Source organism: Athene cunicularia (genome assembly GCF_003259725.1).
Source record: "Athene cunicularia isolate RWA chromosome 9 unlocalized genomic scaffold, athCun1 chr9_part1, whole genome shotgun sequence".
NCBI classification, from domain to species: domain Eukaryota; kingdom Metazoa; phylum Chordata; class Aves; order Strigiformes; family Strigidae; genus Athene; species Athene cunicularia.
The window spans coordinates 5,535,149-5,554,685 of record NW_020799110.1 but is presented as its reverse complement, the minus strand read 5'-3'; the positions used below and the strand labels follow the sequence as shown (position 1 = coordinate 5,554,685).

The 19,537-nt window shown below is 43.1% G+C and overlaps 2 protein-coding genes across 8 annotated transcripts in view; one reads left to right on the top strand and one right to left on the bottom strand.

Moving 5' to 3' along the window:
- Window positions 1-4,046: 4,046 nt before the first annotated feature.
- LRRIQ4 (leucine rich repeats and IQ motif containing 4) lies at window positions 4,047-7,614 on the bottom strand. Its single transcript, XM_026854956.1, is given in 9 exon segments — window positions 4,047-4,261; window positions 4,264-4,501; window positions 5,065-5,193; window positions 5,521-5,687; window positions 6,786-6,811; window positions 6,813-6,996; window positions 6,999-7,349; window positions 7,352-7,401; window positions 7,505-7,614. Coding segments are annotated over 9 exon segments (1,470 nt in total).
- A 182-nt stretch (window positions 7,615-7,796) lies between these two features.
- Window positions 7,797-19,537, top strand: part of LRRC34 (leucine rich repeat containing 34) — a 15,554-nt gene continuing 3,813 nt past the window's right edge. The window contains exons 1-10 of one of the 7 annotated variants that reach the window (XM_026854703.1): window positions 7,797-8,908; window positions 9,226-9,344; window positions 10,248-10,369; window positions 10,528-10,592; window positions 11,343-11,426; window positions 13,932-14,060; window positions 15,805-15,900; window positions 17,672-17,826; window positions 17,913-18,068; window positions 19,332-19,458. In XM_026854703.1, coding sequence (XP_026710504.1) covers window positions 9,229-9,344; window positions 10,248-10,369; window positions 10,528-10,592; window positions 11,343-11,426; window positions 13,932-14,060; window positions 15,805-15,900; window positions 17,672-17,826; window positions 17,913-18,068; window positions 19,332-19,458 — 1,050 coding nt within the window. In that variant the 5' untranslated portion in view covers window positions 7,797-8,908; window positions 9,226-9,228. Of the gene's footprint in view, window positions 8,909-9,222; window positions 9,345-10,244; window positions 10,370-10,527; window positions 10,593-11,342; window positions 11,427-13,931; window positions 14,061-15,804; window positions 15,901-17,671; window positions 17,827-17,912; window positions 18,069-19,331; window positions 19,459-19,537 lie in introns of all 7 variants that reach the window. The other 6 variants (XM_026854701.1, XM_026854702.1, XM_026854705.1 and 3 more) reach the window with 6 other exon arrangements.

Sequence of the window (19,537 nt, the reverse complement as noted above, 5' to 3'; positions counted from 1 at the left end):
CAAGGTAAGTGAAATCAGAGAAATTCCCTGCTACCTAGCAAGGGTTTTGGATACATAGCAATCCGTAAGCATTCTGGATAAGGCTGTGCAAAGACCTCAGGATACTTCAGGGATGTCCTTGCTTATCCTGAGCTGTTTCAGCCTTAGCCAGACTATACTTTCTGTACAGACCCTTTCATGACATGAAGCAAAAAAAGCAAACTTTCAGATCTACGAGTCCAATCTAGAGCATATGAAAGCCAGTGGGAGTCCCTGCAGTGCCTTCATGCTTCCTGTATTCATGATTAATCCATTAACCTTCACACCTTGTGACAAAGAGAGTGTTCTTATCCTTACCCTAAAGATGAAGGAAATAAGCAAAGTCTATTATTCAAAGCCACAGGGCAGCTTCTAGCTAAGAGCACAGCACCCTGCTCTGTGTCCAAGACTTGTTAGAAAAAGCCCCAATTTAGGATGTGTAAGTGGCCCCTCCTTTTTTTATTTGATAATTCTTATTTGGCATTTTGTTGTGTTTGCTTACACAGAGCCAAATTCTGGCATAGTCACTCATGTCATGGAGCATCTTAACCCACATGTGATCTCAGAAACTGCAGTGGGATTATTCACTGGTAAGCTATTTTAGGAAGTAAAGATATTAGATCTGCCCACTGAGGAGTCTTAGAGAAATCCTGAGGCAGCTTGAGGGATAAAGTACTGCTCAATTAGCTCTGAGTATGTCTACATGCTGCAGCAATCTCCTGGAGGAGAGGCACAACAGGATCATTCAGTGGCACTTTCCTAACTTGCTAGAACCCCTCTCAGCAAGTTCTCCCATGCAGATGCACATCAATATTCAGCTTTCAGTCTGGGTGACCCTTCCAATATCAACTTCTGGCTGGTCAGGGTTGTAACCAGCAGCTGAACATGCTGTGCTGATACCTCTTGATCATTTAATCCATGATGTCATGTGAGGGTCTCCACAGACTTCCTGATTCCAGTTTGGGTTCTGGTTGAAAAAACACACTTCGTTCCCCCAGCTCTGAGAAATGTGAGGTAGAGTGTCTTGGTCAGAGGTAGCAGAGAATTGCTGCAGTGTGGGATCAGTTACTTTCTAGAGATCCTCAACCTTTGGAGTGAAGAGACAAGCCCCTGTTTCATACAGGGCTAACGAGAGACTTTCAAAAATGACTTAAGGCAGAAGAGTTATTCTAATGTGGAAGTACCATCATCTCTGTTTGACAGCCTTCCTGTGACTTACCTCCTCAAATCTGCCTTTGGTTCAAGTGGGAAGTTTATCCTTTGTGTTCTGTGAGAATCTCTCTGAATCACTCCTTTCCCACTTGAACCTCTGTAATTCACTGAAGCAGCTGGCCCCCATTCAATGTCCACGATCTGTTGTAATCTTACTGACTGAACTGGACTTTGGTGTTGGGGTTTTGTGCTTTGTCATGGGTGGGTTCCTCATTCATAGCTCCAGAGCAGAGTGTGGACTCACTGCTAGCAACCTCTCCACTTGCTGTTCGTGATCCCCTTCTCAGTCCTTTGCCCTCCCATGATTCTCTCATACCTACCATGCTAAAAAGCTTTTATTAAATCACTTCTATTAAATGTCCTGTCTATCTGCCAGTCTTCCTTGAAATCTCTCTCCTCCGGTGATTTTTTTCTCCTTGATAGTCTCTGAATCATCCTTCTCTCTGTTCTTCTTTGCCTTCACTTAGAGTGAAAAAATTCCATGAGACACCTCCAAACAATCAGAACAGCATCACTTACCTCATAACACGGAAAATCAGAACCGAGCCATCCCACTTTTCTGCACACCCAGCTCTCTCCTGCCAACAAGCATATTAATGAGATTTCAATGTGGATCGATTCAAGAGCCAAACAGAACTAAGACCCATAGCCTGGATACAGAGGTAGCTGCAGCATTTGGAGAGCACTACCTGGAGGTGAAGCTCTAGGAAGAGCTGGCTTTCAGTGACCCTGCCTTTGCCAGCTCCTTCGGGGTGCCACCACCTTCTCTGAGGCAACTCAGAGCAGGGGAAGAGAGCAGGACTGCAGTTCCCACCACCCAGTTAAACTAAATAAAGGGTTCTGCTCCCACCCACTCTTGCATTTTGAATCTGCACACTTGCCAGTCCCAGTCCAGCTCTGTACTTTGTGTGCTGCAAATAAACCTCTGGAGGAGTTTAAGGAGTAACTGAGCGATCCAGAATAAAAACTAGGCAAAGACATTAGATGTCTAGGACAAACAGCTATCTGTAAAGTGCTGTGGAAAGACAGTTGAATATAAATTTGGCATGCTAAAATTATAGTAAGGAGTGTTTGTCATGGCTCTTTTGAATAACAAAGGTGTTATGACATGCCAGGACCCAGAGTCAGTGCAGAATATTGCATTCTGCAGACTGTGCTTTCAAATAAGCCTGTCATACCCAGACATTTTACAAACGCTCACTAAGCTATCTCAGAGATGAGCTATAACACTAAGGATTTTGACAGCTTGCAGTCATTCAAAATACTATAACTACAGATTGTCAAAACATCAGTGAACAGTTTTGCAAAAGTGTAGAGATACTTTCAAAACAGCTTTTTACACCTCTGTAAGACAGGATGGTAATGCAGGTTTTGGTAGAAGTGCATGTGTTCTGGCTGCCTGGAATCCTCCTCCATATTGCCAAACAAGGTACTGTTCACTTCTGAATGTAAAACTCATTAAATAACTGCTAGTAGGAGGGTCCACAAATATTGTTTCACTCTAGATATGGCTGTACCTCCCTAAGTGGAAAACAGATTTCTAAGCATTGCAGGTAAAATACTTTGGGATTCAGAACAAAGAACACTTCATTGCACCAGATTCCTACAGATTAGATTAATTTCCAGTTCATCAGCTGCATTTATGTTTTGAGATAAAACGTATTCAGAATGAGGCGAATCTGCCTGATTCAGCTGGAGTCAATTTTGACAGAAACACAAATTCAAACCTCAAAAAATCATCTGTTCCCATTGTAACACTCATTGATTCAAATGCTTTAATACTGCTTATGTCCTACTTGCTTACCTCGGCTCACATTTGCCCTTCTTGTAAATGAAAAGAGCTCAGTTTACTGTTCAAATATCACTTTTTGGCTTTTGATCCTTTCACAACCTTCTCTTTTTCCTGTTCCTTCTTTCTTTCTTTCATTAGATTAAGTGTCAAGAAAGGTCCAATCTCCTTCTGGTTCATCAGCCCACACTACAAACTTATCTGAAAATGAGAGAACAACAATATGGTTACCTGGAGGAAAAGGGTAAAAACAAACAGTCATGTGGAACAGTATTACTGGTGGGTATTCTCAATGCAAAAACCCAGACACCTTGAAGTCTCCAAACCCCCCTTTAATTCTGTATTGACTACATTGTTTGCAGCTGAAATAGGGTGCCAGCCACCTGACCTTCACACTGTGTTAGTCTTTTTCAAGAGGAATTTCTTACCAGGGAGGACACTAACACTGTAGTCCTCCAGACCCTTTGATTAGAGTTTTAAATTACTATGTCTACACATTTTTTAATGTCACTTTTTAGTTCAGAACAGTTTGGGAGAAACACAGTAGTTCACAAAGAAATTACAGAAAGAGAGGAGTAATTTAGGTTCAGAAGAATCAAAGACTGAGGATTTGCCTTTCCTTCCATCTTGCCCTGTAGTTTTTCTGAGCAAATTAATTCCATAGCCCACTGGTGATAGAATGATGTACTTTTGGGAAAAAAAACCACAAACCACAACACACACACACACACACACCCACCCCCCAAACCACAAAAAAATATGTTTGCACAACAGATTTTCAACTCTCTGCAGTCAAAATACAGTCAGCAAGAGTGAAGATGCCACCTGTGGTTAGTTTTGTCTTTAAGTAATGCCTTAGAGGATCTGACCTGGTTTTAGACACACTAACCTTGCTGCCTTGCAGGTTGTAAGGGCTGTTCTGTGCCTGCTCACTGTGACCTGGCAGGGCTGCGATAACCTTCTGGTAGGTTTTTGAACGATGCCCAGTGCTGGGTTTCCTGATGGTTCCCTATACACCTTAACATGATTAGTGATAGAAGTACTGCTCTACCATGGCTGATACAAACACTGTTTTAACATGTTTTTTACATTGCACCGAGTGTCCTGTAGGTTGTTCTGCAACGTAGCTATTCCTAAAAACACAGCTTTGTATGTATATTGTGGTGGCTTTCTTAACACCCCTACCTTTAAGTTCATGGCCTTTTAATGCCTTTTTTTCCTGTAAGTATTCCCAGATGGCAGATGTCTCCTGACTTCAATTGGAGGGTCTGTCATAACGTTCCCATCCCTGAGGACCAGCTCCAGCTGCTGAAGACTCTGCAAATCCTCAGACAGCTGGGATGGGAGATTGTTCTGAACAAGCAGTTTTTGCAAACCTGAACACACAAAAGTGAACAGCTGCAGCACAAAGAACAGGAATGATGTGGAACATTCCTGCATTCTCCCTGTAAACAGCACGTGGATGAGGCACAAACAATTCACCTGTGCATGTAAGGAATGTGTGTGTTGAACACAGAGTGTTTAAAATCCAAAGTATCTGCTCCCAAATATAGAAGGATGGGACTCGGGCTCTCCTAGCAAAGCATTTGCTTCACTAGGTGAAGACTATGCACCTGGCTAAATTCCTGCCAGTTGACACACCAACAGTGCTATCGATCTCAGCCACAGAGAAGTGCAACGGAAAGTGGGGAAGATGGAAAGACTGGGCTGGGGGGCACCCCCAGAGAGCCAGTTCCACACCACCGCCCTGGAGTCACTGGTGCATGCCTCTCACCTCAGGGGCTCTGCTTCCAGCGGAGCTCTGGAAAACATCTTTTTCCCCAGACCCTGAAGCTGAAGTAGGTCATGGGTGAGAGAGGACCTCCTGCCCACATGGGTTGGGTACAGCACTTCCCCCACCCTCCCAGTTCTACCTTTTATCCTATTTGGTTCCTTTCCAATTACAGGATGAGCCCTGAATGATGCATTGCATTCCTTCTCTCCCTCCTTCCAAAATACTGGTACTTGTGTCCTTGGGCCAACAAAGAGTATTTTTCACATATTCAGCACAGAGAGTCTGGGAGCTGTTGAAGGAGATTGTTAGGACAGTCAGGTATTTTCAACTGGGTCAATGAGCCGATGGCTGTGGGCAGGTAGTTCAAACAATTATTCTCCATATGCGGTTCTTTGAGATTCTGGAAAACATGTGTGCATAAGTTTTAATAAGTAAAGGATTTTTCCTTAGCTTGAAATATAATCAATGTACAGAGAATATCAGTAAGTGCAGAAGTAAGGTTTGTAAACTGAAATATCACTGGGATGACTACTAGACACGAAGAGACAACATGAGTTTCAAACACTGAGTTTTGATATTATTCTTATTCTAACAGTGCTGGCATGATGCTGCACCCTGTACTCAAAGAAATTAGGAGAACCTTCAGTCCTGCATTTGGGAGCAGCTGAAGCCCACATAAGCACCTTGCTGCAGCAGACCAAGATCTTCTCCCTTCCCTTGCTCCTACCTGCAATTTGCTGATATCTTCTGGCAGACTGGTGAATTTAATTCCTTTACTTTGTCCTGGGTGTCATCTCTCTAATGACTCCTGGAGAAAGATTTGCTTCAGAAAGAGATTGAATTGGTTTTCAGAAAGGTTAAGGCATTTAAAAAAATTTCTCAGTTCTTTCACCTCTGCATGTATCTAGACACACTCATTTAAAAGCTACATTATGTCAGTTAAGCAGTAATCTTTGGGATTTTGTTTTTAGGGGAAAATCTCCAAGAAAATGCTGGGGAGCTGCATTACTGTTGATGGATGAACACAGAATATTCTGCTCATTAATATAACATTATACCTCACAGTATGGTGGAAATTCTGGAAAAAAAATCCACCTTGTTTCCTCTGCTGGAAAGATTTCTTATGGGGTTAATTTTATTTCTTAGCAGAAACATGAGTCTGCTTCTTCATTTTCTTTGTATGCACAGTGCAGAGGAGAGTAATTTAAATGGATGAAATCTGAAAGCAATCCTTTTGCATAAATTACTACTTCTGTAAATGTAACCTTCAAGTAGAAAATTGCACAAGTGAAAATCTCCTTGGAAAAAAAGCATTGCATGATATAAAAAGGAAGGTGTGTTCTGGGCCCTAAAGTGAGTATATCCATGAATACCATTGCACTTAGAATAACACAGCTGTAGGGTACATCACTGTTCGTTACCAAATGAACAGCAAATGTTAATGGTGTTAAAGGCATTAACAACATCATATCCATTTTTAAATTGCCCTCTGCTCTGTTTCAGTTTGACGTATCAATTCTACGCAAATGCAGCTCTTGTTTTCCAGTGCATGTAGGGAAAAAAAATGCAAAAAGACTGAAGCAATTCTTCCAGTGAGTATTTCACCTTTACAATTCAACACAAAGGTCAGTGTTTCCACATTCTTACTATTCTCTCCCTGCCAGAGTACTCAGATGTTAGTGATAATGAGTAAACCCAGGCTCAGGTGCATACCAGGTGGAACGTGCCTTCTCGCTCTAGCAGGGAAAGGTGGCACTCAGTTGTAAGGAAGAACTTAGATTTTGCAAAAGGGAGGTATCAATAAAATAAAAATGAAAACAAAGGAACATATAGTTCCTGTATCTGATTGTCAGCGACCAGGTACTGTGTGCAGTCCAGTGTTCCTCAAATAAACACGGGAAAGGGGCAGCCAGCGGCAGACCTGGTGTGGGGACTTCTCCAGGCTGTTAGCAGACAGTCTGAGTACTCTCATTTCAGTGAGACTCTACAAACCTGGGGGAAGCTTGTGCAGGAGATTGAGACAGATCCAGCATACCCAGCTTCTGGCAGTGTTGCAGTGTAGGAGGAATGGAGGATAAGTTATTAAAAGCTAAAAATAGCTTAACTAAATTTGTCAAAAAGCCTCCCTCTTCTGGGGTCAGACTGATTCAATTTAGTTCCAGATCTATTATTTCTAAATCAGCAATATGACAAAGGTCCTTGAGAAAACTTTTGCATCTATTTTCTGGAGGAAAATTTCCTTGGGTTTTATCAGGTTCACTATTTCTTTAGGCAGACACTTGAGATTATTGTCAGAAAGGCCAAGCAGTTCAACATGATGGAAGTATTCCCAGATCTGCACTGGGATTTGCTGCAAGTTTGTTTTATAGAGCCTGAGCTGACAAAGGGACTTCAACTTGCAGATAACTGGAAGCAAACTAAAAGAGAGGGGCTTGTTACTTAAATCTAAGCTCAGAAGACATTTCAGCTCCCCCAGTTCTTCATGTATGTCCAGTATGTCATTCTGATCCAAGAGGACCTTCATGTGCCTCAGGCAATGCGTATTTCTGGGGATACAATCAGGTTCTTTTCCCTGTGCAGATCTTCCAGATACTCCAGACTTAAGACCCTGGTGAGATGGTTCACAGTTGCTTCTTGGCTAGATCAGTCAAAAATACCCTGTCTGTGACACGTGTGGGAGAAAGGCTTTCATTCTCTGGCATTTTATTCACTGGTATTTCTTGTGCTGTCTGTGATCACAGTCATCCACAAAACCAGCACTCAGCTTTGGGGCAGTGAGTGCCCCTGCTCTGGCCTCCTGGCTCTGCTGAGACTCAGCCATCTCTGCTCCTTATTTTTAATTTCAGAAGAGAAAAAAATTAAGAATCAACAGTACTCATAGACCTTCCTATGCCAAATAAATACTGGCAGAATTCAGCATTTAGGGACAGGTTCTAGTCTCAGTTGTACCCCTGCAAAAAGATGCTTGTGTTCATTGAGATCGAATCCTGCAGCACACGCAGCGGGAACATGAGCTTGAATCCCAGCGCATCCTGAAGTCCCCAAGAACCAAATTCCGAGGGTGACCTTGTGAAGTCAGGGGAGCTGGATGAAGAACTTCCTTGAGTCTGAAGGCCTATATTTACAAACACTAACTGAGATCTGTCTTTAGCTGTGGTGATTGTAAAACTGGAAGACTCTTACTGTAAAGAGGTGGCAGCTTCTCCTGTAACAGTGGTTTCTGAGCCAGAGAGATGCCAGTGGATCTGATATTTAAGAACCCTCGAAGCTGTACTATTGCTGATAGCAAAGGAGCAAGAGGTGGGAAGGGGCAACTACCTGGCTGACCTCTGATGTCTGGACAGAAGAAACCTTTCAGCTGGCGTTTAAGGAACAGTAAGAGACAAAGCAGAGATTGAGAGGCAGCTGTCAGTTGTCTCCCACCTGATGCTCTGCTGCCGTAACCACACCGGGAGGATGCCACATTTCCAGAGATGGGTCGTTTCCAGGTGCCACCAGGACAAGGAGCAAGAACTGAGTGACCACCTTAGGGAGAGATCTGTGCTGGGCTTCCCAGACTGATTCAGATGTTGTGTGAGGGTGTTTTTATTGGTTCTGAGTTCAGCACTTGGGTGTGAGCCCCACTCCTGTGGGACAGGAGAGCGTGGGATCCCAGCCCACCCCCTCCAGCATACAGGGGCAGTAGTGAAGTCGCTAGAAGGATTTATTTGGTGGAAAGGACCAGCACTGGCACCTTTGAAGTAACCACTAATCCGCGTAACCACGGAAATTTTTGCAAAGGCTCCTTGGAGACCGCGGGCAGACCACTAAATAAATACTCTGGGTGGGGTTGAGCTGCTGAAACTCCGCTTCCCTCCCCACAGACACGGCCAGGCCTCCGCAGTGGGGAGGGCCGTGCACGGCACTGGGGGGTGGTGGGGGGCCTCCTGCAGGGCCCTGGGCTGGGCCTGGCTGCCTTCCCCGCTCCCTCCTGGTGGAGGGCACAGGCCGCCCTCCTTGGAAACGGCCTCCACTACCAAACATCCTTGCCCTTGGAGCAGGCTGGCTCGGCCGAGGGACCGAACTGACCCGTGGCTCGGGTGACACGGGAGAGGGTGCAGGCATCGGTCGCTCAGGTAGGGCCGCGGAGGTCGGGGGCCCAGCTGCTTTACAGTGGGAAAGAACCTGCCTGTAGGAATATTAATTCTCTGTCAGCACCGATCCTGTGTGATGGCAGATCAGAAACACATCCGCAAATCCACATTTTTGCCTCCTGCTTTTCCTGTCTGTCTGTATCAGCTGTTATTGCGTTGCATACCAAGAGTTGTAACCCTTTACAGATCAAGCCCATTTGTATTGTTAGGCAGAGCCCAGCACAACAGCGCCTGGGTCCATGGTGATGTTGCTAGGCTGCCTTAACGATGCAGTAACACTTTGTTTTGTTTTCCGGCAGGTCATGTCAGTTCATCCAGATCTTCACCAGCACTATGTGCTGGTCTGCCAAAACGTGGGCCGACCTGAACACCCCTTCATTGCTCATGTGCTCCAAGAAGCTGATAAAAATGATAAAATGTAAGGAAATAACAGGCAGCATGTTTCAGATGCTTCTGAAAGTCTTAAGATAGCAGGAGTTGAACAATGAGAAAGTTTATGTAGTTTCAGGCTTAAACACATCGTATTTAGCATTTACTGCTGAAGTTCTGGTTTAACTCATCTTGACATCATCTTGGCAGAAAGTTTGTAGCTATATATCCTTTCTGGGCAGCTTTACAAGCAGTGAAATAAAAAAAAAAGGGGGAAAAATGTACAGGATGGTGCCTTTGTGTCCCTTAAAGAAGCCAAACACATTGTCTAGTCACTCTTAACTCCCTTTTGTCTCCTGTTTAAAAAGCCTCAGCTGCATGCAGCTAGTTTCCAGCTTGTAATGCTTCCCGGAACTGTCTCTGAATCCTGCCAAGGCATTAACCACTCCAGCTCTGGTCTCATTATGTGGCTAGGTAGGACTTCCTCTCATGGATGCTCCTGGGGTCAAAGTTAATTATCCTTTGGAGAGAAAACCCGAGAAAATACAGCATAGGGAAATGGTTTGTGTTTGTGTTAGGTTTTGACCCGGAGTGCAGTATATAGTAAATAAAGGAAACGGAGCAAGTAAAAAGGCAATGATGAGGTGACCTCCAGTATAGTCTTTATTTCCATCTGCCTTCCCCTCATCTTGCTTCTTCCTGCTTTCTGTGATGTGTGTGAAGCGTGGTCTCGAAGCTGCGCACTGTCTTCAGAATATTGAAGAGGTCAGTGCTGAGGTACAGCTTGAATCACATCATCTGTCATGGTGTTACCAAAGGTAACATGCAGCTAACTGCATGCAAATGGATCCGTGAGGGCAAGCATAGATACACTTCTTATCTGGAGAGAGAAATAATTTTTCTCCTATCATTTTACCTCTCCCCATGTGCTTACATTTTTATGTTACTGCAGACGGACAAAAGGGATGACATTAAAAATAGCTGGAAATAATCATCTAGTGCCTGTGCAGAGAATTACAGGTGACGATCTTCAAGTTCTTGCCTCTGTCTTATGCAGTACTGTATTTGTCACAGGTAAGCTTTTTTTGTGTATGTTTGACATTGCTGTGTTAATATAAGAAAATGTAAGCAGTCTTGATTTTAGACTTAGTTCGTCGTTATTTCTCTTTTTTTAGATATCAGTTAAGTGTAGATACACATCTGTCACATTCTTCATTCTTCATCTTTTTCAGGTTTGGATCTTAGGTGTAATGTATTGGCTGATGCTGGAGCTAAGCACATGGCAGCATTCCTCCAGGTGCCAAACTGTTCTTTATTATTCAGCAATTTGTAATTTATTTGGCTATGACAATATTTATTTGTGGCAAACTGGAGACAAGAATGCATTGGTTTGGCAAAATTCCATTAATTTTGACTTTCACATCCAAATCCTTCCCACCAGAATCTCAGATTGTATCTTCCAGGGAGATTTTTAATTTCTGGTAGAAATCCATTGGACATTTGGCTAAAGTGTCATGAAGAAAGAATGGAATAAACTTGGGGGCTTACAGTTCAGTTTAACAAAGGAGGTAATGGTAGTGTCAAGTGTGCCAGGACTTTTGTTGTAGATACTTTATCATCAGTCTTTATGTAGGTCTAAACACAGGAGACTTTAATGCTGCCTTTCTGTCATTGTAAGCACCAGAATACGGATGGCAAATGGTGAGTTGCCACTCAGTGCCTGTGTTCCTGGAGATCAGGGAGGGCCATTAAAATTCACAAAATTCCTGAAGGTCTGCATCTGAACTTGCCCACCTGCCTCGTTTAGTCATGCTGAGCACGCGGGTTCCTAGGTGGTTTCTGTAAGCCCCATGAGGACTTACTACGTGTTTTTCTGCCTTTCCATCATCATCTGATGTACTTTGGCATCCTTTAACTACTTCTCCAAATCAGGGGCTGCCTGAAACACAGTGAAAGACAGAAATTTTAAGTATGTGTATGACGCATTTCCGTTTTGAAAAATAGTCTGGAAAAAAAGGCTCATTGCCCTGCTTTGTTTGTTCCTAAGGAAAACTCCACTCTGCAGTACCTTAACCTGATGTTTAATGATATTGGCTCAAGTGGAGCAGAGCTGATAGCAGGAGCACTCCATGTGAGTATTTGTCTGGGAGATTTAGACAATGGCATCTAGTCTGATATTTTTGCTTTTGATGAACAGTACTAGCTGTCCTGCCAACATCAGAGCTGGCTGAAAGGGCCCTCTGTCTTTAGTCCATTCAGCATTTTGCTGTATCACAGGGATTGCTTGTTTTCCCAAGGCAGACTTCAGAAATCAGATTTCACACAAGAGAAAGTTGCACTGTGCTGCCATTAACACTTAATTATCACATCTATCACTGCTGGATTTTTCTGTGTGAAAAATGCTATGCTATGGGATATATAATGTCATCATTTTTTTCCCCTTGTTTTTTTTTTTTTTTCTTAAATTGTATTAAATTTGCGTGTGCCTTGATGTCAATGTTTGTCTTGATTCAAGATGTCTGAGATATGTTTTGAAAACTTTGCCTTACAGCAGAAGCATAAAAACATGTTTGTTATTTTTAATGTGGTTTCCCAAGGAAATGAGGCTTGTATGTAAGGTTTGTTGTGTTTGTGAAACGAGACTCATGTGAGCTCTTTCTTCCTCCTTCATAGTCTTTGAACTCAGAACTGATTTCAACTAGATTTGACAGGCCTCCAGCACGCTATGGTTGTACAGTAGATTGTACAACACTGGATTTACAAGCAACCCCCAGAGCTATTTGTGCAGCCCCATAGCAGTGTTTGCTGGGTTTGCTGAGCAGGCGGGTGGCAGGATCTGGGGGTGAAGGGGGGGAGTATAGAGGGAAGGAGATGCTGTAGCAAGGTACTGCGGTGGGGGAAGGGGGTGCTGGGGCCATGTAGAAGACATAAAAGCAGTATGAAACCAGGCTTTATTAGTTCTGTTGCTCACAGAACTTCTTGTTCTGTAATTTCTTAATCAATCATAATCTCTAGTAATGAGTGATTACAGTGGTACTGAAGAACTAAAAATACAAAACTACTCTGTGTTGCAGTACACAGAGTTGTACTGTGTTGCTGTGTGATTCAGGTACTTGGCTCCTATCAGAGTCGAATAGCTATTTCATATCCATTGAAATTCTGTGGAGGGGAAGGGGGAAGATGCTGGCTTCTCTATATCTCTGATCAGTGAAGTCTCCAGTCCAGCAAAGATTTACACACTGGTTTGACTCTGCACCAGGTAGCCCTGCTGAGGGCGACTGGCTTCACTGAGCTTTGACTGGCCGTGTGATTTAAAAGACTATAAAAAATAAAGAAAATTATATTATTGTCTAAAATATACTTACTAGTTTTAAATCAGTTTTGATATAATTTGTATTTCAGCTGCCAATTTATGCAGAAATATCTGCCTGGATTATTTACATGAGTGTGAATTTGGGAGAAACAAAAGTTTTAAAGTTTTACTTCTGGACTCCGATGCATTTAATTCCACTGAGGGGAGCCTGAGCCTGTGTCCTGGTTTGAGCCCAGAGGGCAACTAAGCACCACACAGATGCTCATTCGCACCTTCCCCCCCAGGAATGGGAAGGACAAAAAATAAAGCAAAAGGCTCAAGAATTGAGATAAGAAAAGGGAGGGATGACTCACCTATTGTGGTCACAGACAAAAGATAGATTCTTGAGGGGAAGAAAAAGATCAGAAGTTTAATTCAAATACTAATAACAACAACACTTAACAAATACAACAAGACAGTGAGAAGTATAACCACATCTTAAAAACACCTTCCCCCCACTCATCCCTTCTTCCTGGGCTAGGCTTTGCTCCCAATTCCTCTCCCTCCTTCCCCCCCAGCAGAGCAGGGGGGCCGGGAATGGTGGTTACAGCCAGTGTCCCCACTCCTTCCTCCTCAGGGGAGGACTCCTCACACTCTTTTTCTGCTCCAGCGTGGGGTCCCTCTCACAGGAGACAGTCCTCCATGAATTTTCTCTGATGTGAGTCCTTCCCAGGGGCTGAAGCCCCTCCCGAGCTGCTCCGGTGTGGGTCCTCCCAGCCCCAAACTACATCAGCGTGGGCTTCCCGTGGAGTCCCGGCCTTCTTCGGGTGCAGCCCCCTGCTCCGCCGTGGGGTCCTCCATGGGCTGAAGGTCAGCATCTGCTCCACCAGTGACCTCCAAGGGTGCGGGGCACAGCCTGCCCTCTCCCCACAAGTCTCTGCTCCTCCCCCCTCTTCCTTCTTTCTTCCACTGACCTCAGTGCTTGCAGAGGTGTCTTCCTCCCAACTCCAACTCCTCCTCCCAGGTTCTCCTTCTCGTTATCACAGAGGTTCAGTCACTAATTGGCTCGGCCTTGGCCAGAGGTGGGTCCAACTTGGAGGTGGGTGAGCTTCGAGAAGCTTCTCACAAGGGCCACCCTGTAGCTCCCTCCCTGGCTACCAAAACCTCACCACATACACAAACCCAGCACAGCCACCTGCTCAGTCAGTGTTAGCACTTAGACACAATGCTGAAAGCTTTTGTCTTTGTGTGACAACCCTTAGGATTTGCAGGAAAAAGGACAGCATTGTTTTTCAGGCCAGTTAAAAGGAATTGATTTTTTTTTTTAATTGTTATTTTGTCTAGAGGAATGAAAGTCTTGTGTATTTGAGAATGACTGGAAACAAAATAGGAAACAAAGGTGGAATGTCCTTTGCCTCAATGCTAGAAATTAATTCAACCTTAGAGAAGCTGGATCTTGGAGACTGTGATATGGTGAGTAATCCAGTAAAATTATCAGCAATGACATAAGTCTTTCAAGGGTATTACAAAGGTACTACAATACTTAATTAGGGGAAAATACCATCCGTTGTCATTGATTTTACATTTTGCGATAGCTGGACATAACATGATATATAATATTACAATGCATACTTGGAAAGGCTTGTTGCATAAAAGACCTGTGAAGTCATAACTGATGATGTATTAGAGCCGCCACGTCCCTGGGATTCAGGTACTTGGCTTTTGCATTTTCCAAGATTTGCTTCTGCTGTTCACTTTTCATTATGCTGTTGAAGTAAGCCCTGTGTAATTCATGTTGCTGAAAGGATTTCTTATTCCCTGGAGGTTCTTTTCCTTCTAAAGTGTGCAATGCTAGTGCCTGAAAGTAACTCAGTCCCATAGCTCTGTTGCTTCTATCAGAGCTGGATCTATAAAGGACATAGGCACAACAGTGCGGAATTGAGTAGAAAAGCACCCAATTTGGTCTTAGATAACTTCCTGCCTCCTAGAGTTGGGTGCTGAGGCTTCTTCCACAGTGCACAGGGGAAGTCAGGAGGGTAGAAATGGGTGCTAAGCAGGGTGCTTGCCACTCTAGCCAGTAAAAGCCTGCAGATGGCTTTTAAAAACCTGTGGGGTACAGCAGGAGGAAGCAGCTGGAGGTGTGACCCTCCTCCCAGTGCAAGGTCCAGGCACCTGACTGATGGTGTGTCCTTGTGTGATCACATCAGAGGGGCTGGAAGGTGGAAGTGGTTCTTCTCCCTGCCTGGGAGAATGTGGTCCTGTATCTTGCTCTCCTGGGGAATGCTCTAATCAAGCTAGAAGTGAAATTAAGATGGGCCACTCTCAGCCTTCCTGTTAAGGGTGTTCATCTTTTCAGGAGATAAGAGGTGTATGTTGGGCAGAAGGAGTAAGCTTGGCTGTAACCTAACAACAGTTACCTGGAGGCAGGGGAAGAGCTGGGGTCAGATGGAAAGGTTATTTTATTTGTTTCCTGGAATTACAGAATTTGCCTCTAAACTAGAAGGGGGAATACATCTCAGAAACTGTGAAGGGTGTTATGAAGACATAAACAAGGAGAGTGTAGCCAGTGTAGGGTTCGTCTGAAAGCTTAATGTGTTTATGCTTGGTAGGGAATTGATATAAAACTGATTTAAAATGAAATAGCTTTGGGTGTAGACCAGCGTAATTGGAAAATAACATAAATATAAATTTGTGAGCAAATGAGAAGGAAATACAAAAATCTGAACTGGCCTGTATCCTAGACTCTCGCTACTCTGTACCACATTAATTCACATTTAGTATGAATTTACCTAGTGGATAAATGTTTCCTAAGACTTTTACCAAAAACCTTAGGGAACACACACACACGCTCATTTTAATAAATCAGGAAAAACAAAATACATGGATCAATTAAATGGACAAGTATCAAGCATTACTCTTGCTTTTTATTTTCCGAGTTGCCAAATTTCCTGGTCATTCCTACTTTGTTGTCTAATTCCACTCTGTTATTCCACGGGGAGCTGGCACTGGTATTACCAGAAAATACGTTGTGTCTGTAAGCTCTTGCACTTGCATCTCTCCAGGGTACATGGAGGAGGAAATAACAGTATTTCCATTGTGAGCCCATTTGATGTTTTTGATCTTCTGACAATCAATTCTAAGAAGTCATGGTAATTTGATAGCTTGATCTATACATTGAACAGGTTTCTCTAAAGAGTTTATTTATTTTCATTTCCAGGGTATGCAATGTCTAATAGCAATAGCAACAGCCCTGACTCAGAACAAATCAGTCAAAGCAATAAACCTAAATCGTCCTTTACTGTACAGCCAAGAGGTATGTAATAGACTGTGGTGTCAGCTCAGTCAGAGAGAGAAGCATAAGTAAATCAGTACTGATGTATTTATGGTTTTTTTTTTTTTTTTGACTGGATATTAGGAAGCATTTCTTTGCAGAAGGGGTTGTTGGGCGTTGGAATGGGCTGCCCAGGGCAGGGGGGGAGTCCCCATCCCTGAAGGGGTTGAAGAGTCGGGCTGAGCCAGCGCTGAGGGATCTGGTGGTGTTGGGAATGGTCAGTGGGAGGTTAATGGTTGGACTGGAGGAGCTTCGAGGGCTTTTCCAACCGAGATGATTCTGTGATTCTATGGACATCTGAGCTACACGGCTCTCTGGGTTTCCTCAGAAAGTGGAATAAATGGTTGCAGAAATATTCTTTTTCTGTGCCAAGTTTTGTGCAGTCATGGGCTGACCCTGTTTAACTAGAAGGCTATTTTTTAAAAAAATTCTTTCTTGGTACATATGCATTTGTTAAATAACGGGCTAATGGAGAGGGCTTGTTGTTGGAGAACCAAGTATTCCTTCTGCTGTTACATCATGGAGAGTTTCATGCATTGTTCAGTAAAATGAGGGAGAAATGTTGTTTAGTAGGAAATGAGGGGAAGAACAAAAGTCTGTTTATCTGAACAGTGCAGTCCACGGGCAATTGCCAGAGCCCACAGCCTGAAGAAGAAAGGCACACTTCAACAATAAGCCATATTCACGGGGCTGGGTGGTTTTGTTGTTTCACTGTGTGAACTTGAAGCATGAATTTAACAAGTGAATGAACCTCATCAATGTAAAACCTATGACACATTTGTTAGCCAAAGCAAAGACACAAATCCTCCAAAACAGCACTGAAAGAGAATCTGCAAGGCAGTGTTTGCTGGGGGCAGCCACTGGGTGTGTAGAGGTGCAGGGAGCTGGGGGGCTTTCGCTGGCAGGCACACAGCTTCTGTGCCCTGCTGGTCCTGCTGAAGTCTCGGCTACCCAGCTGGTTGCACTGCTGGTTTCACCAGACTGGCAGCAGTTGTCAGGTGTCGGTGGTAGGTACAGTATTGTCCTGATAGCAGGATGGTGAAATCAAACTGTCACGAAGGCCCAAAGGTGAATTTAACAGTTTAAACAGATTGTAGTTGTTTCTTCTACTCAGAGAGGGCTTGATCTGCCTAGACCTGGTTTTAGAAGTCAATTTAAACTACTGCTACTGAAAATATACGCCAGTAAGGGCCTGCTCAGTATCTGTGGGAGACTCTGCCATTGTTCCCACCTTCAACTCTATCATTTTCTGAGGCCTCTGGGGTTGTTGCCTTATATTTGACTCACTCCATTATTTTCTTAACTAAATGTGACAACTTCAGAACGAACTTACTTTGTCTTACGTATTTTTCCCATAGCAATCCTCTCTCTTTTTATGAAATAATAGATTAACATCATGACAAAATACTTTTAATGTTAGTGAAGATGGACTCAAACATTCATTTTTTTAAGAGCAATGACTGGAAGGAAAACTGATTAGACATAACGATTCAAACATTGATGTTCCTGATATTTGCACGGATGTATACGGTACTGTAAATCTGCAAATATCTTTCTGGTATTTCTCTTTTTTTTTTTTTTTTTATTTTCATCTTTTTTATTATATGTTTCCTGGCTATTTTTAATGTGGTATTCAAAATAGGACACTACTGACAACCCAATCTTGTTGTTAGTTGTGCATCTCCCTTTTACTGAAGGAAGACCATATCTTACCCTAAAGTACAGCTTAATAAGCCTGAGTGTATGTTTTTAGGAAGAGACCACAGTCCATATCGCTTTGATGTTGAAAAGTAACTCTTCTCTTGTGGAATTACACTTGTGCAAGCATGAAATGAAAAACTTTGGAGTAGAGCGACTGTGTGAGGCACTGTATGAAAACTCCAGCCTGAGATACCTTGATCTTAGCTGGTAAGAGTTATTAATTGACCTAGCCCTAACATTACAAACTCATTTTCTTAGTGCCTTTTTCAGAAAAATGTATGCATCTCTTTCAGTAATAAAATAACCCATGATGGTGTAAAATTTTTGGGAGAACTACTGAAAAGGAACCAAACTCTGGAAATCCTAGATCTTAATGCAAACCGAATAGAAGATGATGGAGCCAATTACCTGAGTGAAGCCTTGGCTTTGTACAACAGGACTCTTCAGGCGTTAGTATTTACACAACCTCCCCAGAGACTGCAGGAGTAACGACTCAGGAGTATAAGAAACTCTGATTTTTGTTCAGCGGCTGAACTGACATCAAAACTGTGTGCTTTGATGCTGATCAAAATAGAAAAGTTGGGAAGTTTCAGACTTTTTTGTCCATTTTTTTCCTTCTGGGGGTGGGTGGGGGAATGTGAGTGACAGATCAGGTGGGATTGCTTTGCTAAGCATAGGTGTCTCCTGCCATGGGAGATGCCCCAAGATCTGTGCTAATGCCTCGTGTTCACCTTCCCACACCACCAGGCCTACTCAAAACTCATTTTACCCCCTTTTTCTCCTACATCCTTTCCCCCATGTTGTATCCATTGCTGTGCGGCCTGACATACGCTTATTCTTCTATTTCAGGGGGTTTGGGGGTTGGTGCTGAGATCAGTTTCGTAGTGGTTCACCTTACATGCGATTCATAGCTTTTACAGTCATTCTAAGGGGGTATTTGGGGGGGAAGCAATCAGTTCATTTGTTCTTTCTGCATCTTTAAAGCACGGATCCCTGTAGTGCAGAGACAAAAACAAACAGCTGTACGTTTTCAGAATTCTAAGATAATCAGATTCCGTGCAGGGATAAGGCACTGTATTTGTTGATTCTGATCTTCAACACTTAAGAAAATCCTCCATTTAAGTTAGCTTTCAGGTGAACCCAAAAGAGCTGTAATCAGGGTGTATTTTGTAGCCCGCATTAAACCATGCGCCGGCAGGATGTAAAAGCTGATCAAAGGTGTTACCTGAAGCCATTAGTTTTAAGTAGCAGACTGAGGAGGTGGCAGCTGCCTGGTGCCTCTGAAAGCCTTCCAGGTTCACTAATATAAAAATAACTGCCTCTTCACAAAGATCAAAGCTTAGCCTGGATAAATGCCAAGGCTTGGGCTTCAAAGCAGAGTGGAGATGAGACTTGGCCACCACACAGTAAGTCACTGACACTGAAGAACCAAACAGGGAACAACCTAGCTGCATGAGTCATGGAAATGCCTTGAGAAATAGCACAAGTCCATAGTCCAAACTGCCTTTAGCAGGCTGAAAAGGATTTTATGGTAGGGCTGGCCTTGATATAAATTTTATTAATAACAAATATAAAATTTTGTTTTACATATATGATATATATATAATGATAAAATGTAAAATAATAGTAAATCATAGTTAAACTCATAAACTAAGAGATGGGAATTCCCTGGTTTGGCACAGATTTGCTTAACTATTTTCTCTGTTTATTAGGTTGTCAGTAGTTAGCAACAATATAAGTGGCAAAGGACTTGTGGCTCTTTCGAGTGCAATGAAATCAAACATAGAACTTTCCTACATTTACATCTGGGGGAACAAATTTGATGCAGCCACTTGTGTGGTAAGTGGTTGCTTCTGAACTCTTCCAAGAGGGTTTTGTTTGTTTGTTCCAATTTGTTTTTACAGTCATTTGGAAGACT